The 21402-nt window shown below is 52.0% G+C and overlaps 1 protein-coding gene across 10 annotated transcripts in view; it reads left to right on the top strand.

Moving 5' to 3' along the window:
• Itpk1 (inositol-tetrakisphosphate 1-kinase) overlaps nt 1-21402 on the top strand; it is a 140666-nt gene that overhangs the window by 109095 nt on the left and 10169 nt on the right. For all 10 annotated transcript variants that reach the window (XM_031355378.1, XM_031355388.1, XM_031355383.1 and 7 more), the window contains 4 exons: nt 9889-9987; nt 10475-10515; nt 14018-14183; nt 19457-19524. In XM_031355378.1, coding sequence (XP_031211238.1) covers nt 9889-9987; nt 10475-10515; nt 14018-14183; nt 19457-19524 — 374 coding nt within the window. The remainder of the gene's footprint in view (nt 1-9888; nt 9988-10474; nt 10516-14017; nt 14184-19456; nt 19525-21402) is intronic.

Genomic DNA, 21402 nt, shown 5'->3' with positions numbered 1-21402 from the left:
TGGAGGGGCTGTAAATCAGTGGGGACAGCTGCCACGGAGCTAATCCACATTTACAGCAGCTGGTCAGGGTTCAGGAATGTCTGGCCCTGTCCCAGCCTGTGTCTGGCTCTGAACATTCCGGGTGGGAATAGCTGCTTGGCTCCAGGAAGCGGAGACAGGTCACCAGCCTGGTCCAGAGGAAAACCTCTCATGAGACTGACTCTAGTGTGCTTCCTCAGGCTGCGTCAGGCCAGGCTGTGTTGGCACCACACCTGGATGTTTATTTCCTCTGGCCCTGTCCCCTCGGTTGTAGTAGCACCCTCCCACAACACCTTACCTGTAGTCAGGGCGCCAAGTTGGGATATAGCTGTTTGTATGGAGGGTGATGGGACAGGATACCTCTGAATCCCCAGGGAGCAGAATGCCAGCTGTGGCCACTGTGGAACGCTTCCTTCATCCCCTACTGGCTCCGAGTGACCCCAGCCAGTTGCCCTCTTAGGACTTACAGTGACTGCATATAGAGTAAACTGTTTTCAAGACAGCGTGTGCTCTTATCTGGCACCTCAGCTCTTTTTATCTTATTTTCAGGCAGGGTCTGTTGCACTTGTAATCCCTCTGCCTTAACCCCCTGAGTAGCTGAGATTGTAGGCTTGTGCCACTAGGCTCAGCTCTAAATGCCTCTCACAAGGACACCAGTTCTTCTGGACCAGAGCCAACCCTGATGACCTCGTTTTACCTGGATACCTCAGTAAAGAGACCCTTTCTTCTACAGTCCTGAGCTGAGAGGATTGCAGCTTCCGCATGAGCTTCATGAACTGGGTACAGCCCTTTAGGGTGAGGTACTTCAGTGGCGGGGGTGGGGGAGCAGCTTGAGAAGTGACCTGAGGTCTCCATCACCTAGGGTAGCGAGGCAGTGCTGAGACTTGTGAGGTACCAGGGAGCTGCAGGTTTGAGGTGGAACACTGCGGAGAGAAGATGGTTATGGGTGACAGGCTTAGGGAGCAATTTCTTGATTGTGAATTCTAGGAATACATAGAGGCAGCTGGGATGCAGTCCCAGTGCTGGGACCACTGTGGCTGCCTTGTCTGTTGTCCTAGGAGAGCAGGCCTAGATGACACCTTGCAGTGAACTGAGGCTGGCTGGGGCATTCCAGGTGCCCTCTAGAGGGCGCTATCACATTGGAACAGGGCTAGCTTTGCCTTCTTGAACTTTTCCAAATGCCCTGCCTGAGTATGGCCTCCTGTGTTCCTTTAGCAGCCCAAGAGGTGGGTGGTGTAATTGTCCCACCTGCAGATGAGGGAGACCAGATAAGAGAGAGAAGTGTGGTGACCTGGCTAGAGGCACAGGTGGCAGTGACAGGACCGGCTCTGGGGCCTCAGGCAATGCTGGTTACTGCTTCACATTTCACTTTGGGGAAATCTTCCCAGAGATGGCTTCTTCTCTACACTCTCCGGGCCCCGAGCTACAGAGATGTCAGTACTGAGCTTGTGCCCTGCCCCTGCACTATGGTGCGTAGCCAGCATTTGATCCTTTCTGCTGAGCATCTCCACCATGGCTCACTCCCGCTGATGGCTGACCGGCAGCAGCCTGGGCTGGAGGGGTGGCTCAGTGTGCTCCATAGGCGTGAGGACCCAAGCTCGGACCCCTAGCACCCACATCAGAGCAGACACAGCAGTGCAGAGCCTTAACTCCAGTACTGGGGGCAGGAAGTAGAGACAGATGACTCACCAGAGCCTGCTGGCAAGTCAGTCTAACTGAATTGGTGAGTTTCAGGTTCAAAGAGAGACCCTGACTTAAAAAAATAAGGTGGAAAGTGACTGAGGAAGTCACGATGACTGCCCCGCCCCATGTGTATGTATGTGGGTACAACACACACACACACACACACACATACACACACACACACACACGATAATGATGCTACAACCAGTTCTTGGTATGTTCTTATCAGGACTTGAACCAGGGCACCTCTTCAGCTCCCACTGAGGCAACTGGCCCTCTAACTAAGCCAGGCAGTTAGAATAGGTTCCATACCTTTAACAGTTTATCTCTTACCAAACAGAAAGGGTTTAAAGCAAAGATGGCAAGAGGTGAATCTGTGTCCCTTTCGTAATTTAAATTCTTTTATAATTTAAATGTGTTCTCTCCACGCTTGGGCGGGGGAGCAGTTTTTGTCTTGACCTCATCGTAGAGAAACTGAGGCACAGAGAAGTTTCAAATGAGCTGATAATGAGGGGTGGAACTGAGATGCAGACCTAGGTGGCCTGGGTCCTCCTCTGACCTGATGGAGCCTAGCCAAGTAGGACAGGGGGCTCCGTCATTGTTGTAAAATGGGCGAGTAAGAGCAAGCACAAGAGTAGGGTTCTCCTCCCACGTGAACAGAAAGGGGTGGCCCAGCAAGGCCATCGAGGCAAGAAAAGTGACTTGAGTGACAAGCAAGAGTTCCCCAGACCAGGAAGGGGTCCCTAGGGTCTAGCACCCACAGAGAGGAGGACCTAAGACCTGGTTCTGTGTGAATGCTTGTTTTCAGAGGATTCCGTGAGAACCTTGATCCTGTGTCTCACTATCATGTGCCAGCAACACTGTGAACTCTTCCCTCATCGCCTGCTTTGAATGAGACCATTTCCTACCATACTTCAGGGACCCTGGGAGGAGGAGATGGCAAAGCCGCATCCAGTTCTCACAGACCCTGGCTGTCACACAGCCGAGCCTGTGGAAACCCACTTTTCCTGTGGATTCCTCCCTCAGAGCAGAGAAGGTGGAAACGTAGTCTGGTGTGTTGCTCATTTGTGTGCTCGACAGCCTGCTTGGGTCCAGCCACAGGCATGGCCTATTGTGCTGAACTCTGTGAAACCCAAGCTCTGGGGAGTCTGGGGAGTTACCCAGCTCTGACTGAACCTCCAGAATTTGTATAGACCAGAACCTACATAGTCACTAGGCCTGATCACATGTGGCCTCCTGGGGAGCCCTCCCTGGTCTCTCTAGGGTATAATTAGAAGTGACAGCCTGAACAGGGAGTTCCAGCCTGGGCTGTTGCACCTTGGCGGCCCATGTCTCCTGGGAGTAGCCTGGGAGTTCTGGTGACTGGGAGTAGGAACTGTTGGCTCCCTCCTGGCCTGATCTCCTGCCTGGGAGCCCGGTGTGCCTTCTCCACACTCTGGAGAAGGGTAAAGACAGACCACTAGGCTCTGCCTGCTACCTCAGAATGGTTAGCTTTGTGTCATCCATGTCACAGCACACTTCCTTCAGCTGTGCTGTGGCTCCTGAACGTGTATTGTCACTCCAGAATACTGAGCAGGACTCAAGCTCTGGAAGCCTACCTGACCAGTCCCAGCACTAGCCTAGGACTTGGCTCACAGTGAGCCGTCATGCCTGAGGTCTCTGTCCCAGCCTCACCCTGAGTCAGGCCTGGTGACTGATCCTAGAGAGGGATGGGATTCCTCACCACACTTCTCATCCTGTCCTTTCATAACGACACTGCCCGAAGAGGGGGGCCAGCCAGGGTTGGGAACACGCGGTCCACTCACTGTTGGTACTGCAATATAGTACTTCCATCCTTTGGGACACAGTGTGGAAGACCCAGAGAAATGACCATTTCTGTAGAGCCCCCACATCCCCCAAGCCTCACTCCTGAGAACTCAACCTGTGGAAGCAATCCACCATAAGTAAGAGCTGCATGTAGGGGAGATGTCCTCGAAGCTGGCTGCAGTGGAGAATAGACACCACATGTTGGGGGTTGGTGGGTTCAGCTGTCAAGCAGCCAGGGATACAAGGTCATAGGGAAAGGAAGGAGTGGGTACCGGTGCTCTGTAAATGCAGAGAAGAAAAAGGAAATTCATTTATTAAAAAATAAACAGGGAAGATGGGATCAGAAATAGACTGAGGAAAGCCAGTGAGAGCCGGGCATGGACCAGGGAATGGCCGTTACTCAGAACACGTCTGCTCCTCTGTGTGTCTCCTCTGCTGGGCTCTGGCTGCGTGCCAGTCTCCTAACAACGCAGCTTAGCTCACTCAGTCCCTTCTCAAAGGTTCTGGCTGGTGAGGGGTTCAGCTCCTGCTCTGTGGTCACCTGCACAGTGCACAGGACACTGCGTGTGGCCTGGATACCAGCGGTTGTTCCTGTGTGAGATGCCAGCAGCCTCGTGCTGTCGGTTGTGAAGTAGAAGAGTGGGAAGCTGGGAGGCTTGGAGTTTCTCAGGGCTGATGTTTCAGCCCTTGGAGGAAGACAACCCACCACCTAACCAAAAAAAGCCTCTTAACCCAACTCCCTTCCAAAAATAAGATGACAGATAAATCAACAGTACCCTTCCTCCAAGAGCCAGAAATAGCCTCCCCGGCTCCCAGCCCAGGCTTACCCAAAATTCCTTTATCCTGTCCCTACTGGCGAGGCCACCCTGCACTTCCCATGGCTGAGCTGCAGGAGCCTCTGCTAATGCTCTCCACAGGCAGCTTTGGGAACTGAGGTCCCAGCCAGCCAGAACTGCTGATGCTCTGATGCTGCCGAGCCTCATCCCATCCTCCATCCCTCTCAACAAGGTGGTTCTGTGTCCACCTGCTGGGCTGATCACAGCCTGCTCTCCCTCATGCTGGTCCCGTGCACACCCCGCCTCCAAAGACACCTCAGTACTCCCCTTGGTGCTTTGTTCCCTTCCATGCCTCTGACCTCTGGTTTATCTGCTGCTGTATCCCAGGCGCTCAGATTTAATAGAGGCTGTCCTTTTGCTGGATTTGGTGGATGAACCCAAAATTCTAACAGTAATGGCTTCTAGTCCACTGTGATTTCACAGGTATGCTGTGATAACTCTGGCAGCGGGTGCCAGAGCAGGGCACTGAGTTCCCAGTGTCCCCTGCCAAGGTTAGGCATAGGACAGGCAGCTAGAGGTCTGCAGTTCAGGGTGTAGGTAGCCATCTCCAAATGACTATAATGAACTAGAGCATCAGTAGGCAGCCATGTCCTTCTTTCTCGGCCCCTCTTCCTCTCTAGTCTCTCTTACATACTTGAGAGCTAGAAGGCAGGGGGTCTGGTCTATCCAGTGCTGGATGTGGCCTGTTCTCTGGAAGTGTCTGTGTTCTTCCCATACACCTCTGGGAAGAGATGGGCTTTCTTCCTTTTCTCACCTCAGGCTCAATGGGGAGTGGGGGGAGAAACCCTTTCTGCATCTTGCTCATTGATATTTTTACCATGGAAACTGTTGGGTTTTTATCAAACCCTTTTTTTTTTTAATTTATTTATTTAATGTATGTGAATACACTGTAGCTGTCTTCAGACACACCAGAAGAGAGCATTGGATCCCATTACAGATGGTTGTGAGCCACCATGTGGTTGCTGGGAATTGAACTCAGGACCTCTGGAAGAGCTGTTGGTGCTCTTACCCACTGAACCATCTCTCCAGCCCCAATATCAAACCCTTTTTTTAAGGGTTTTTTTTTTTTTTAAATGTGTGTGTGAGCATTTTGCCTGCGTGTATGTCTTTGTACTACACATGTGCCTGATGCCTGCAGAGGTCAGAAGAGGCATTGGATTGCCTGGAACTCAAGCTACTGGGTTGTGAGCTACTATGTACTGGGAACTGCACCCTGGCCCTCCTCAAGGGCAGACTGTGCTTTCTCCCAGGCTATCTCTCTAACACCTCAAATGCTTTAATAAACATACGTTGAGATGATCACTTAGTTTTCACCTCCAGCCGCCCCACCCTGATCCATGGAAGACACATTCTAACACCCCAGAAGATGGTTGAAACCTCAGACAGTACTGGATGCCGTGTTTACTGTGGTTTTCCTACTCACACATACCTACAGTAAATTCTACCATCTGGGACCGGGGAAATATGACTCAGTGGCAGAGTACTAAGCATTTGTGAGTCCCCAGGTTCAATCCTCAGTACCACAAAAACATAATTTATAAATTATGTGTAGTGATGGATAGATCATAATTATGTAGTGATTAGAACCATTGTAACAACAGACTACAATCTAATAGCCATTGACTGTTTTAAAATATCTCATGGGTGTGGGTGTATGCGTGTAGGGGGCATACACATATGCCACAACGAGTATGTGGAGGTCAGAAGGCAGCTTGTGGGAGTCAGGCTTGTTGGCAAGACCCTTCTTTACCCACTGAGTCATGTCAGGCACCCACTACCCTTTCCCGGCCCTTTTTTTTTGAGTTAGGGTTTCACCACGTAGCCCAGGCAGCCTTGAACTCCCGGTCTTCCTGCCTTAAGTTCCTGAAGACAGGAATGTGTATGCCAGCTCACCCCCAAAGTATCCTTGCTCTTCCACTTTGGACCTGTTTTAAGGAAGAAAAGTGTTTTAGAACATGACAACTGATCAGATCGCCCGGTCAGCTCCTGACTGTGCAGCATGGGTGCTGGGCACTGCAGTGGATGGCCAGAAACTCCAGTGCCTCGGCAGGGCACACAATTTAAAATGTGTGAATTGTTCCCCCTTGGAATTTTACACTTATGTGTTTTGGATTGTGGATAACTATAGGTGATACAGCCTATGGGTCTCGACTGGTGAGGAGTTCTGGGATGGAAAGAGACCCTGGTGGTTTACACGCACAGCTGTCTTAGGAGGCCACAGAGTAGGGGCATCATGTTGTTCAGGACACCCTGGATTGGCCTCTCAATGGGTACTTCTTTTAAAAAGAAATCCTTTAATTAATTATTTGAGATTTCTTACAATACATTTTGATCATATCCATCTTCTACCCCTTCCTTGACTCCCCACAGACCCATCCCCATCCACCTATCACACCTCCTTCTTTTTTGGGGGGGGGGGGGTGTTTCGAGACAGGGTTTCTCTGTGTAGCCCTGGCTGTCCTGGAACTGAAATCCACCTGCCTCTGCCTCCCAAGCGCTGGGATTAAAGGCGTGTGCCACCACCGCCCGGCTATATCACACCTCTCTTTTAAAATAACTCAGAGTCCTCTTTTTTGCTACGTATGTACTCATGGGTGTGGGGTCTGTCCACTGACATGCTGACCGACTCTTGGCCGCCCCTGGTATTTCCTCCCCAGAAACTGGCTGCTGCTAGTAGCGCCTCAGTTAAGCTTCTTGTGAGCCTGACAGACACCCCTCCAGGCTTGAGTGTTGACTGGCCTGATCTCGTGCAGGCACCCACAGCTGTACCAAGTCCATGAGTCCAGTGGTCTGTCAGGTCCTCCCACCCTCTGGCTTTGACAGTCTTCTTCCCTATTCTTCCTCAGTGGTCTGGGGCTTGGCGGTGACATCAGTTTCCCAATTCTAGCTGAGCACTCCACGGATACTTAGTCTCTGTATTTTGTCCAGTTGTGAGTGTCTGAGTCAGCCACCCTCCTCAAGGATCCTGCCACCAAGGCAGTTAGTTGTGGTCAGAAGCACAGTTCTGAGTGCAAGCCCCCAGCGGCACAGCTTGTCACTGTAGAGCTCCGTGCAAAGAGCTTCACCTCTCTTGCTGTTTCCCCCTTTGTAAACTGGGTGGTGGGGATGCTCCCTTGGGGGGGGCAGTATGAGGGTGAGTGACTGTGTGGAACTGTGTCTGGCACAGAATAAGAGTGAATTGAGATGTTGTCATAATCCGAGGCACTGTGTAAAAGCCTGAGTGGACCACAGCAGGAAAGATGCTGAGATCTCAGAAGCCAAACTCAGGTCATGCTGGTCTCCCGACTAAAAAGTCTGGTGAGGAAGTCTGGTCACTTTTACAGGACATGGCAGGATCCCATTGTAGGATCCCAGCAACCTGGGTCTTCCTGAAAGAGGAGGGTGGACCGAGCCCTGGGCCAGAAGTGTGACTGGACTGCTGCTAGGGCAGGTACCTCCTACCTTTTTGTTTGTTTGTTTGGTTGGTTTTTTTATTTTTTGTTTTGTTTTGTTTTTTTGAGACACAGGGTTTCTCTGTATAGCCCTGGCTGTCCTAGAACTCACTCTGTAGACCAGGCTGGCCTCGAACTCAGAAATCTGATGGCATTAACCCAGCACTTGGGAGGCAGAGACAGGTACCCCCTGCGTTCTGGCTACTGCTTTACAGAGTCCTTCAGGTTATTCAGGTGCGAGCATCATGCCCCCTGGCTGCAGGGTCTGCACTCTGCAGTACCAAGCCTCTGGTTCAGTCTGAATCCTCCCTCCATAGACAACAGTGGGAGGAGGGCCTGCTGTTCACCTGTCTGGCCTCTGGCTCTGGCTGGAATGCAGACCTAGGCCTACTTTGAAGTAAGTCTCACAGCTGTGCAGTAGGACCCGCCCCTCCCAACCCCCACCCTGATTTCTCTGCCATCTCTTCTGCTGAACCGCTAGCTAGTTCAGTCTGCTCCCCACCCTGCTCTCTCCCGGACTAGCATGGGATTTAGGGCAGTGCTTGATCCTGAGCAAGTGTTGGATCTATACAACCGGATGCTGTGCGCCACAGGTTGAGTGCAAAGGCACATGAGCGATTGCAGCAGTCTACAGGTGCTGGCTTCTGGCCCCCTCCCAGGGTCCCCAAGGAACTGCAACCCAAACTATTGTGCCTACTTGGACTTTGCCGAAGGAGAGTGAACTGAGAAAGGAGATTAAGCACTCTTAATATGTTCCGTTGTGTTTGTAGTTTTCCATGAGGAAGGTGAGACTGGATCTTGATTCCATGTGCTCACGAGACAATAGCACTTGCCGGCTTACTCTGGGCTTGGTTTACACGTCTGTAGGTAGCAAGCTGCCCCTACCTCCCACTAACAGTCAGGCTTTCCAGGTGTCTGTGCCCAGGGTGGTCTCACCTCCTGGCGCACAGTCATTTCAGCAGTGGGGACTATGACAAGAAGCAACAATAAATAATCATTGGGGATTAAAAATACATTTGCTTTCCCATCAATAGTCTGTTTGGGCCCGACTTTTTTAGCAACGGAAGTATAAGGACGTATGTGTAGAGCAAGTGGGCTTCTGTGGCTTTGCCCCATATCCAACCGTGTTAGAACCCATGATAGGAAGGGCATGAGATGGCTCAGCAGGAAAAGGTGCCTGCCACCAAGCCTGAAGACCTGAGTTTAATCCCCAGAACCCACGTGGTGGAAGTAGAGAGCCAATTCTGTCAAGTTGTCCTCTGACCTGCACGCATGCCCCAATCCAAACACACAAAATTATTATTTTGTTTCATTTCATTTTATGTTTTGGTTTTTTCAAGACATGGTTTACTCAGGGTAGCCCTGGCTGTCCTAGACCTCACTTTGTAGACCAAGTTGGCCTCAAACTCAGAGAGATCTGCCTGCTTCTGCCTCCCAAGTGCTGAGTCTAAAGGTGTGTGCCACCACACTCAGCTATAAAATATTTTATAAAAAGAAAGGGCCCATTGGTGAGCACCAGAGGAGACAGTCACACCTTCTGAAACCAGTGGGTGGGTATAGCAGGCCTGGAGCTTGTTTTGGGGGGTGGGGGAGTGTTAGAGATTAGGAGGCTGACGTGGGAGCTGGGTACCTCTGTGAGGGATTAGAGGGTGACTGCAGACTATAGGGGGAATGTCATGAAACCAAGATTGGGAACGGGCTGGGGGGTGGGGGTACCGAGTTAAAGAGGTGGCAGCAGTGGGTTAATTTTCAGTGTACAAAGCAGCATCCTATTAGATAGCTCTCTCTGTGTGTAAACATAGACTCAAAGACTAAGAATTTAGTAATTATAGCCATAAAACTGTGGGGGTTTTCAGTACACCTCACATTTTCCAGTTAGCGTATGAGAATTTTGTGCTGACAGAGGGCTGGAGAGATGGTTCAGCCGTTAAAGGCTGGACTCACAAGCAAAACAGCAGGGATTTTATATTGACGGAAACACTCATGGAAAATGTGAACAACCGTGCCGAGCTTATTGTACACGCACACACACAGAACTGTGGGGTTGGGAGCTGTGGGGGCGGGTGTAGACGGTGGCTCTGGCCAGTGTGCTAACCCAGCTTCCCCTGCCCTAGATGACAGGATCTGCTCGCCGCCCTTCATGGAGCTCACGAGCCTGTGTGGGGAGGACACCATGAGGTTGCTGGAACAGAACGGCCTGGCCTTCCCCTTCAGTATGTACACTGTGGGCTCCGGGGTGGACATCGCTACTGTGGGAGGAGCTAGTCCTTACAGGTCCCTGTGGGTTTGAGCTTGCTTCAAGCACTTGGAGGCCCTGGGTGCCAAGAAGAGTGTACAACCCTGGGTCCCACTTCTACCCATACCTTGAGAGGGTCCTTGCAGGGTGGGCTGAAGGAACTCTTCCTACCTGGCCTGGAGGCATCTGTCTGTGTCACTCTGAGGACAGACAGTACTCAACACCAGTGACTGTCTTCTCCATAGTCCCCATTGAACCTATGTGCCTTATTGAGAGTTCCTCATAACCCTGAAAGCCCCTGGCCTCACCCAGTATCAATATCTAAGAAAGGCTGGGCCTGCTTGATACTTAGATGGGGGTCAGGGATGGGGTTCCTGTCCAGAGGGTCCCAATCCCCCTTGTCTGGCCATGTGGTTATCAGGCCCGCTAACCCCTCTCTGCTTCTCTCTCTCTCTCCCACATAGTTTGCAAAACCAGAGTGGCTCATGGCACCAACTCTCATGAGGTGAGTGGAAGACTTTCCTATACACGCATCATCCCTGTGTCTGCCTATCAGTCTTTCTGGGCTCCTGCTAAGAGCCATGCCTGCTGCTGCTCGCTGGTCCCTCTGAGTAGCCACGCCTTAGGGTATAGCTCAGTAGGAGAACCGCTGTGGCTCTGTCCTGTCTCCCACTTCAGCCAACTTCCTGTCCCTACTCTTAAGGCTGCCTTTCCCCACCTTGGAGCCTGGCTCAGTCTGCCTGGGATGCTGTACAAGCTGCCAGCTGGGCACACATAGCATCTTGCAGCTCAGGGGGCCACAAGCTGCTTCCGGTAAAAGCATACTGTGGGCCACCCTCTCGGTGCATCCTCACATCTCGCTTTGCATGTCCGCAAGGAGATAGTGCGTTCTCATGAGGGCTCTCAAGAGAGACCCATCCTTGAGACCTCATTCAAGCCTTACACCTACAGATACCATCCCACTGGGGTAAGGGCCTCCGTGTATGTGTTTGGTAGACACACGTATGCAGTTTGTAGCAGAGCCAACAGAAATCACACCAGACTGGTGGTATGGTACGTCCTTGGTTTTCTGGCCTTGGGTCCATCAGTGATAGGTGCTGGCTGGGCTCCTAAAGAAGAATTTGAGAGGAATGGTTCAGAGGAGACTTGAGGATGGAGCCCACACCTCTAGTGTGCTGAGACTCTCCCTTCTGCTCGGATGCCCTCCGTACCTTAGTGTCAAGGAGTCTTGCCCCAATGCCAGTACAGAGTGTCTGGAGAGACGCTTTGGGGATGTGGGGACAGTAATTATGTAAGGGCTTAGAGGCAAGAGGGGCAGTGGCTGTGCAGAGGACCCTTGGGTCCCTGTAGTGTTCTTAGCAAAGCCCCACATTCTCCAGGGTGACCTAAGGAGCCCCGTGGGGAAAGCCCTCCTGATAACCCTGCTGGCAGAAGTGCTCCCCGAGAGAAGCCTAAAAATGGAAGCCCAGACGCCATGACTTTCTCCAGATCTAGGTCATTCTCATCTCCTGGCAGATGTTTATGGGGAAATGTCTATAAACAGTGTCAGAACACCAGGGAACAGACTGTGCCAAGGGATGGCCCTGCCATGGGAAGTCATCATCAGCTGCAAGGACAGCTGTCTGCTAATGTCAGGAGCCATGTGGGGGTACCCTGCCTGCTTGGGTTCCCAGCTGCAGCAACACCCCGAGGTGCTTTCGTGAGTAAGCCAGGCAGGAAGCAGGCAGGCTATAGAGCAGCCGCAGCGCTGTTCCCTGTCACCACTGAGTAGCTCCTCTGTGGCAGAGGGGAACCCAGCATTGGGATAGCACACAGCCAGCACTACCGCCAGTGCTCTCTGTGTTGCCTGACATGCACCTCCAGTTACTATGCCTCTCTGAGCATCTGCCCACATTTTATCACTGGGGATTTGACAGTTATGGGGTGAGGGAGTTACTGTGTAGCTTGCTACAGAGCCTGGCTCACAGTGATTGTTAGATTCACTGTTGTAGGAACAGCTTCTCCAAGAGTGAGATTTAGGGATTCAGACTGGGGTCACCACTACCACTACCACCACTACCCCCAGGTATGTGCAGACACATGCCCTCGAGTGCACGCACACACACACACACACACACACACACACACACACACACACACACATCCTCTGTTGCTATCCCAGCGCCAGGCACTCTCCCAGTCCACAGCCAGCAGTGTGCGCCCCATCCTTGGGCACATGAAGACCCATTGCATGTGGGGATTAGGAGGATGGAGGCAGGTGGAGGCAGGAAGTTTGTCACTTCTGAGAATATCTTTTGTGGAGTGGGCAGGGTGGGGGGACCAGTGCCTCCTATCTTTCCAGTGACATCGAGTACAGCGAGGGTGGATGAAGCTGCATGAGGGGGGATTCTCACGGGGTCCTCATGTGTATCCCAGCCTGGGGATCCATGCCTCTGCCTTCCCCAGCTCTATCATCAGCCCTCACTGATGTTTGCTTCTATGGACCTAGAACCCAGTGCACACACATGAGCTCCACAGGGCAGTCAGTTCTTCCTTCCTTCCTTCCTTCCTTCCTTCCTTCCTTCCTTCCTTCCTTCCTTCCCTCCCTCCCTCTCTCCCTCCTTCCCTCCCTCCCTCCTTCCTTCTCTCCCTCCCTCTCCCCTTAGAGAAGCTACATAACCCACAACTTATCAAAGCTCCATCTACCTACACCTGCTAGTAGACATTGCTTATAGCAAGAAGAGTGGGGCTTAGCTGGTCTGTGCTGGGTAGTGTGTCCTAGCACCAGGGGCTTCAGTCTGTGGGGTCTACAGCATCTGTGTTCTTAACTGCTTCCCACACTGTTGCCTTGTTCTTGTAAGAAGGTTCAGGGGACATCTGTTGAAACCTCACTCCTGTCCCAGCACACACTGCTATTTCTACATGGCTTGGATTCTGGCTTCTGTCCTGCCCAGCGGGGCTTCAGGCACACTGTGGTTCTATGGTGGCTGACATGCGGGTGACAGTTGGTCAGGTGACCATCTTTCCAGGCCCATTAGCCCTGCTTAGTGGCCTCAGAATGTGCCTGGGCTCTCCCCTTGCTATGTAGTGAGTGACATTGTTCAGTCCACTACTTCAGGTAAGAAGGGGCAACCCCCTAGTCTCATCATCCTCTGGGCCGGTCATATCACACTCCATACCCAATTGTCCTCCCCTCCACACTCAGCCCCCATCAGAGCCTCCTTCAGCATGTTAGTCCCTCGAGGAGCTTGAAGCTAGGACAAAGTTGTATTCTAGTTGGCTGAGAATTATGTGACTATGATAGGGCATGTCAAGGTGCCAGGCAGACCCAATCCCAGCCCAGCCTCACTCTCCTACAGATCGCTCACTGAAACGTATGGGGCCTCAGTTTCTTTATCTGTAAAGGTGTGGCAGTGTCCCCTTCTCAGGCACTATAAGGATGGCACTTGGGTACCTAGTGCTTATAGTAAAGTTATAACAAGAGGCAACTTTGACCAAAGGCCTCCTGCTCCTGGCTGGCAGCATCTGCTTCCTGCCTTCTCCCTTTTGGGTCTTTGTGGAAGAGCCTCCAGGTGTTATAAGCAATGAGTAGCACCCAGCCTAGGGAGCCAGAATTACAGTGACTAAAGCTCTCAGGAACTCTGGAGTTCGCAGCCTGCTCAGCTTTATATGGCAGACCCAGTGGATTCAAGGTTTCCCAACTCGAACAGCACAGCTACTAAGTTTACAGGTGTTCCTACACATTGCCCCATTTGCTCTGCCTTGAAACTCTTTGGGAGTCCTCAAAGAGGGACTCATTGTCCCTGAGGGTATTAGAGGGGCCCTCTGGAGAGTAGCCTCAGACTTCTTGGAGGAGCCCTTCATGTCCTCCTTGAAGGATGCTCACCTCCATCCAACCTGGACACCAGCTCTTCACCACAGGGCCTGGAAGAGGTGATGGTAGGGTTGCCCGGGAAGATGACAAGCCACTGTGTTGGAGATTGGAAGTTGATGGACCCTGACTCGGCCTTTGGTCTTTGTTTCCCCAGATGGCCATTGTGTTCAACCAAGAGGGCCTGAACGCCATCCAACCTCCCTGTGTGGTCCAGAACTTCATCAACCACAATGCTGTACTGTACAAGGTGTTTGTGGTGGGCGAATCCTACACAGTGGTCCAGAGACCCTCACTCAAGAACTTCTCTGCGGGGACATCAGGTAAATTCACTCTCTTGATTTTTGTCACTCTGTGCCAAACCCTGGAGCAGAGCTGAAGTGGATACCCAATGTCTGTCTCCTGATATTCCTTGTTTTTTCTGGGTTAGGGAAGAGATGACCTGGTTGAAAGAGTTGTATAGTATACAGTAGACAGATTTTCAAAAGGTTCTGAAGAGCCATTGAGAGACCCTGTGCCATAGGCACTGTGGGGCTCCATCCCTCAGAGCTGCCACCAACTCCAGGAGATTTCTAGAAGCTTCTTATCCCCAGGAAGGTCCCTTGGCCCACCCAGTGGTGGTCCCCAGGAGGAGTATGCCAGAGTGGGTGTGGCCAGCTCGGTGTGGAACACGAAGGAAGGAGATGACTGCTGACCGCATTGCATGCTACTCTTGCCTAGCCTGTCCAGTTTGCCAAAAGGGGGACCCCCGAGTCTGAATTACCTGAGGCTTTCGCAGCTGTCAAGGTGTGCCAGGGCTTCCATAGCAGGCAGTAGCTATCTAGTCACAAAGAGCCCTGTGGAGGACCTCAGGCAAGTCCCAGTGGGCGTAATCCCTCACCCCTGCCATCCATGCCTCAGTGAACTTCCACTGAACCGATGGGTGGGGCCCTAGTATCTCTCAGGTGTCACGTGGCAGAGGTGTTTGCATGACTCCTTGTCCCCGAGGGTCTTAGAAAGAATCAGCCTTGGACTCCATGGAAGATCCCCTCCCTCTCATGCTCACTCCTCCATCTATCCTGGACACCAGCTCGTTGGGGCCAGTTAAAGATGTGCTGACACTGGAGCTGCTCAAAGAATGTTCTAGCAGTCCTGAAGGCCCCTCTTAGGCAAGTCGCAGAAGTTTGTGGGCCACAGCAATGCCTTTACAAACAGCAGAGCTCAGTCTCCCTGCGTGTGTCTTGGATACTTGATTCCCAGGTGAGGCTCATTTCTGCCTGAGAGGAAAGAGCTTGTCCTAAGCGTGAGCCAGCTCCAGCTGAGCAAGCAGCCTTCCGTTCTCGAAGCCCCAGAGGCTTTGTTGCTGGAACTTCCTGCTGTCATCCCTTTAGGGCTCGTTACAGCTCCTTCAGCTCTCCACTCTGAACCTTCTTCCAGTGCTGAGTGAGACCAGGTGGTTTGAACAGGCCCATCCTGACACAGGTCCCAACTGAGACCATGCGACGAGGACAGTGATAGACAGGTGTGTCACATGTACCACCAAGAGACATTCTCACAGGCTGTGGGACACAGGAGATTAGGGTTTTTACAAGAAAGGTTTATTTGCCTGATTTTAAAAATGCACCCATTGAACCCACAAACACACACACAGAGAGACACACACACACACACACAGAGACACACACACAGAGACACACACACGCAGAGAGACACACACAGAGACACACACAGAGTCATGCCTTGCTTATGACATGCCCTTTCCTTTCTCACACACACACACACAGAGACACATACACACACAGAGACACACACACAGAGACACACACACACACACACACAGAGACACACACAGAGTCATGCCTTGCTTATGACATGCCCTTTCCTTTCTCACCCAGATCATTTCATCTCTGAGTGAAATGTGGCGTCTGCTCTCCTTTCTTCGTCCCACACAAGCGTGTTTGTTCACTGCTTCCTCCTTTCTTCCTGGTTGTAAAGCAGAAGGCCAGCTTCCCCCTTGGCACCGGGAGTCGTCAGTGTGTCTTCTCTTGTGACTGTTTCTAGGTCACAGAGCGCCCTGAGGCATGAAATTTGGAGGGGGGTTAGGGATCAGTGACTTTGAGCGAGCCTGTCTGATCCGGAAGTGGCGTTGGCCCAGCTTCGGCCTGCACCATCTTAGCCTGACGAAGAAGACTTCAGTCTTCAGCAGCCCTTTCTCCTGAATGGTTGGAAAGGGGGCTTCAAGGATTCTTTCCAGAACCCACTCAGCCTTGCAGCCCCCGCCACTCCATGTGGCAGGGCCCTCAGCTTCCCATGTGTCCCTTGGGAGATAGGGCTCCTGGGTCGGGGTTGTTCTGGACGTGGGATACAGATAGACAAGGGCCCTTTCACTCCATAGCTACCATTTTTCTCTGATTCTCATGTGCATTTCTGTCCTTTTCATGTCAAGGTCCAAAGTCAAACGTGTAACTTATAGTGCCCCTGGTACCTTTACAGGTACCTCAACTGGAACCCAAGGAATTGACTAAGAGAGCCAGCATTGGTTTGTGCCAGCCACTCGCTAGGGAATATGCTCATGTTCTATGCCTTTGGGTCACACTCTAGGCTGGTGGTTCTCAACCTGGAGGCTATATATCAGATATCCTGCATATCAGATATTTAAATTATGATTCATAACAGTAATCAAGTTACAGTTAGGAAGTAAGTAGCAACGAAAATAATTTTATGGTTGAGGTGATCACGGCATGAAGGATTAGATTAAAGGGTCACAGCATAGGAAGGTTGAGAGCCACGGTTCTAGGTGACTCTTGGCATCCTTTTGTTTCTCTTTCCTCCTGTACCTTGACCCTGAAGCCACATTGCCTTGGCCTCCTAGCTTTGTGTAAGGACTCTACTCCCCCTCTCCCTAGGGTCCCAAAGGTGCATAAAAGAATGGTATATTCTCTTATATTTGAAAGGGTAGTAAGTATCTCCAGGGTTGTCCCAGTCCTTTGACGCTATTGCAGGGTGACTGTGATATGCAAATGAGTGGGTGGGGACCATGCTCTGCTCTCCAAGAAGACAGCAGATGGAGGTAACCTGGCTTACAGTCTGTAGTTTACTGAGCTGACTCCAGGAAGCCTAAAGTCAAAGGATGCTGGCTGCTTTTATTGACCATGCCATAGACTCACCCTAGGTGGCCTGCTAGAGGGCCAACCAGGAGCCAGTCAGGCAGGCTCTCTAGCAGTGTGTGTTCCCTAAGGAATAACAACATGGGGTGGGGGGACATAACTGGAGGACCAGTTTTATTGGAGATGAGAGCTTCAGGGGACATAGCAAGTGCTAGGACACCAGGTTGAAGGGTGAGAGAGCCCTGTGAGAAAGGCTAAGCAGGGCAGCGGCAGATACAGGCACCCTGCAGAGTCGGTATTCAATGACAGGATGGTGCCATGCACCATAGGGAAAGGCTGAAAACAGCAGGGTCATAGCCGACATTGTTGAGATGTCTGAGCCAGTCTGGTTGTTCACCCTTCCTTTGAGACTGTTTTTTTCCTCCAAGAGCAAAACCAGCTGGTGACCATCACCTTGGCCTCCCACTGTTATTGAAAGTTTGAGGTGATCCCCAGGAGTCAAAGGCTGGGCTCCCCAATTATCAGTGCTCCTGGGAGCAAGAACCCTGCTGCTAAGGGTAGAGAGCAAGGCCCAGGCCCCACTATGTGTTAGCAGAACCAGCTATCTCAAAGCTTCCTAAGGATCTCTGCTGGGACAAGACAGCTCTGACCCATCTCAACTTCTCTCAGTCTCTGATGACAGGCACGGCTGGAAGCTGTTCACTTCCTGCATCCTGGTTGTGTAGAGGTTTCTTAGCCGGGGACATCTCTTGCTTACTAGTCTGTCCTCAGGCCAGAGGTCCCCAGGCCAGCAGTAGCAGTCAGAGTAGAGGGCAGTTTACCTTTGAGATATCTGTACATTTGATCAGTCTGTGTGTGAGATGCTGTTAAGGACATGCTCTGTCCAGTGAAATAGACATCACAAGTCTCTAGTGCTCCGTCTCTTCCTAGCACCAGCCAAGTGCCTCTCTGCGCTTCTTGCAGGCTCCTATGGGCTTCCCACACTCCTTTGAGCATTACTGTGTCTACCTGCTCCTGGTGGCCTGTCCTCACACCTCAGGCCTGCTCTGCTCTTTCGGCCTTTGCTCTCGGGGACCTATAAAGACTTGGGTGGGAGGTACCCCGAGTTCAGGAGGCTCCAGGAGAAGAAGGTCAGCAATGCCTATAGAAGGCCAGAAAGCCGTCTTAAGTGACAAAGCCTCTGGCCTGTCAGGCTCTGCCTACCATTCCTGATGGTTCACTTGTGCCCGAGAGTAGGGACCAGTGGCTGTGCTTGACACAAGTCCCGCAGGGTGTTTATTTTTCCCAGGCTCCTCCCCAGGACCATCTCTCATGCCCCCTGTCTGGACTGGCTCTGGTCGGAGCAGCGGGAGGACTGTCGGGCACACCGGGGTGGCCAGGGGCCTCTGTGCCCCACTAGCGGGAAGGATGCCAGGTACTTCAGCGCCTGCCTGCTTGGCTCTGCCTGAATCACTTCCTTGTGCATGATTTTTATGGCGCCGTAGAGTCGTGGAGTTGCTGGGGGTCATGGCAGCCACAACAGGCACCTGAGTCCTGGCACACATGCCCTCAGCTGATGTTCAACCTGTCCTAGTGCTTGGGGGCCTGGGTCCCAGGGATGATCACCATGTCCTGCAGGGTGGGCTCCATGACACCTCTTTTGCAAGAATTTGAGCAAGGGTTGTCAGGATCCCTTGGGAGGGCTTCCAGCCCAGATTGGCCCTGTGCTATTCTTGGTGGGAGTGGGGCTATGAGGGGGTGATGGCCAGAACTCAACCCCTAGGCTTGTGGTTTTGTGATTCTTGCCCTAGCGTGTCCATGCTTCCAAGTGCTTGAGAACATTGCAAACAGCCAAGCTTACATCTTCTCAGAGCAATCATGGCTTACACCTCAAGGACATTTATAGGAGGGGAATAAATGAACGCACCATCGCATTCCTGGGCCTGAGCTGCCCCTCTGGTGTCCAGTGGGGCTGGGGGATTGTGGGCGGCAGCAGATCAGACATGTGGTGGGGGGAGACTGGGACATTGCAAGGCTTTCCTAGGCAAGCCTATAGAAGCCTTGCTCGGTTCCTGTTAAGTAGTCGGGAACCTTTGTCTGTTAAGCTCACATAGGAGTAGCCACTTGATTGGGGGTACTGGGAGCAAATGGCTTTTGGTAGGCTTCTTCTCTCAGGACACTCCAGACCTTTGGTATCTGGGTGCACAGTGTCTCACCTCCATTGCCCTCCTCTTCCCAGCCTCCTGTTCATACTTATGGCCTGCCCAGCAGGTGCTAAGGGAACCCATATACGGTGCTGCAAGATGGTAGTGAGGGTATACCAGTAAACCATTCATTTTTATGTGGGAGGACAAATTGAAACTGGGGTCCTGATGGATGCCCATATATGTGATGCAGCTGTGGGTGCCTAGCACCCAAGAACCCAGGGCTGAGCCAGAGGCCACCCAGAGCGTGACTGGGGTGGTGCTGCCCCCTGGTGTTGGCATTCCTGTCTCCTGGTCTGATTCACCCTGTGACTTCTGTCTTTTCAGATCGCGAGTCCATCTTCTTCAACAGCCACAATGTGTCAAAGCCGGAGTCTTCATCAGTCCTCACTGAGGTAGGTCTCTCCTCCATGGCGGCCTGTCAAGGGGTCCTCAGCTGAGCTGTCTAGCAGGCCAAGGTTAGTAAAAAGGACCCTTGTCCCCACACAAAGGGCCCACACAATCATCTATCAGTGGCCGTCACAATCATGTATGCGTCTGGAAAGGGTACACGGAGGACCTGGTGAGGACCGCTTACAGTGAGTCAGCTTGCCCCTGGAGCAGCCTCCCTTCTGCCGTCATGGCTAGAGCGCCAGTATGTCAGGCTTAGTGGAGGTGCTTGACGGCCTCACAGCAGCTTTATAGAAAGGACAACCAGCATGGAGATGTCACCAACCAAGCTCATACAGAGGCAAGCAGGGATTATCCTCACCTATGTGATTGCAAAGTTGAGTCTTCTAGAAATTTCCTTCCTTGATAGTGACAGAAAGTGCCTTGGGCTACAGCCTTCAGTTCTCCACAGAAGTCTGGCTTCAGGCTTCCTGCTGTCCATCGGGGAGTCACATGTTCTGAGAGCTCTGAGTGGGTCCTTCTTCCTCTCCTTGTTGTATTCAGTGACAGAATCTGCCAGTGACTTGTACCTAACCTGGTTCCAGGCCCCTGGCCTGGCCTGGGGTACCTGACCTCTGACCTTAGCAGCCCAGTTCCTTTCTTGTATGGCTTTGTCTGGCCTCAAAGTCACAGATCCACCTGCCTCTGCCTCCTTCGTGCTGGGATTAAGGGCGTGCACCACCATCGTGGCTAGTTCCTTGTTTGTGTTTCCTTTGAAGATGCAACTGTGAGCCAAGAAAGAAAGCATGACTTTAACAGGGACCTGGAAAGATAGGGCTCTCCCTTGGGATATTGATTAGTGTTGTCCCCCTAGAACAAATAGGGATGCCTCAGACCATCAGACTCGGTTTAACTTTTTATTACTGTGTGTTTGTGTGCACGTGCACATGTGTGGAAGTCAGAGGACCACTTTGTGGAATTGGTGGTTCTTCCCACCACACCTGTATATGTGTTCTGTGGAAGGAACTCAGCTCTCAAGACTTTGACACACCCAGCCACCTCATCTGCCCAGACCACCGCATCTCAAGCAGACCCTCACAGAGCTGGCTGTGCACACTGAGAAATATAAGCAGAGCCTTGTATGTGGGAAGGCTTTCCTCTCCAGATATCAGAATCACTGGCATCCTGCCCCCTCCCACTAGGCCCCTGAGAATCCTGCTCATCACGGTGGCAGAAGGGAGTTGGCCTTCCACAGGCTTCCTGAGAAGCTGTCCCTGATGGTGTTCTTGCATAGTATAGCACTGCTGGCTACTGGGACTATTATCAGCCAGTGCCAGAGGGATGCCTTAAGGGCTTCGAAGTCTCCTTCTTAAACTGTTGCCTATTGGCCCACTTCTTCTTCTGAGGAATAGAAAGAGTCTACTACACCACAAGGTCCTCCCCCACACCTGAGACCTGTGAGTACCTCAGATTTCCACCCGGAACCCTTCAGAGCTGGCCTCTTGTGAGGCAGACCAGCAAGCCCAGCCTTTGCCCTGGGGACATTACCATCCATTACACCTTCAAGCTGAACTGAAAGTCTTTCTATTCTCAGGAACCAGTGGCCAGAGCAAGCCCCCCGACTCATCACCCTTCTGCCCCAAAGAGTACCATGCAGAGACGCTCAAAAACCTGGAAGGCCCGCCTCATCCCCAGACAATGCCTTTGAAAACAGGCCTCCGCTTCTCCCTAAGCTTTTAGACTGTGAACACCTTTCACCATTGAGAGTCAGTTCAAGGGATTAATCCTCTATTATTCAAGGGATTAATTGAATCCTCTATTGAGCATAGGCTCCCAGTGGGTAGCTCAATGGTACAGACACACACACACACACACACACACACACACACACACACACACACACA

This window comes from Mastomys coucha, unplaced genomic scaffold (assembly GCF_008632895.1).
Source record: "Mastomys coucha isolate ucsf_1 unplaced genomic scaffold, UCSF_Mcou_1 pScaffold6, whole genome shotgun sequence".
NCBI classification, from domain to species: Eukaryota; Metazoa; Chordata; class Mammalia; order Rodentia; family Muridae; genus Mastomys; species Mastomys coucha.
This window is presented reverse-complemented; position numbering and strand designations above follow the sequence as displayed.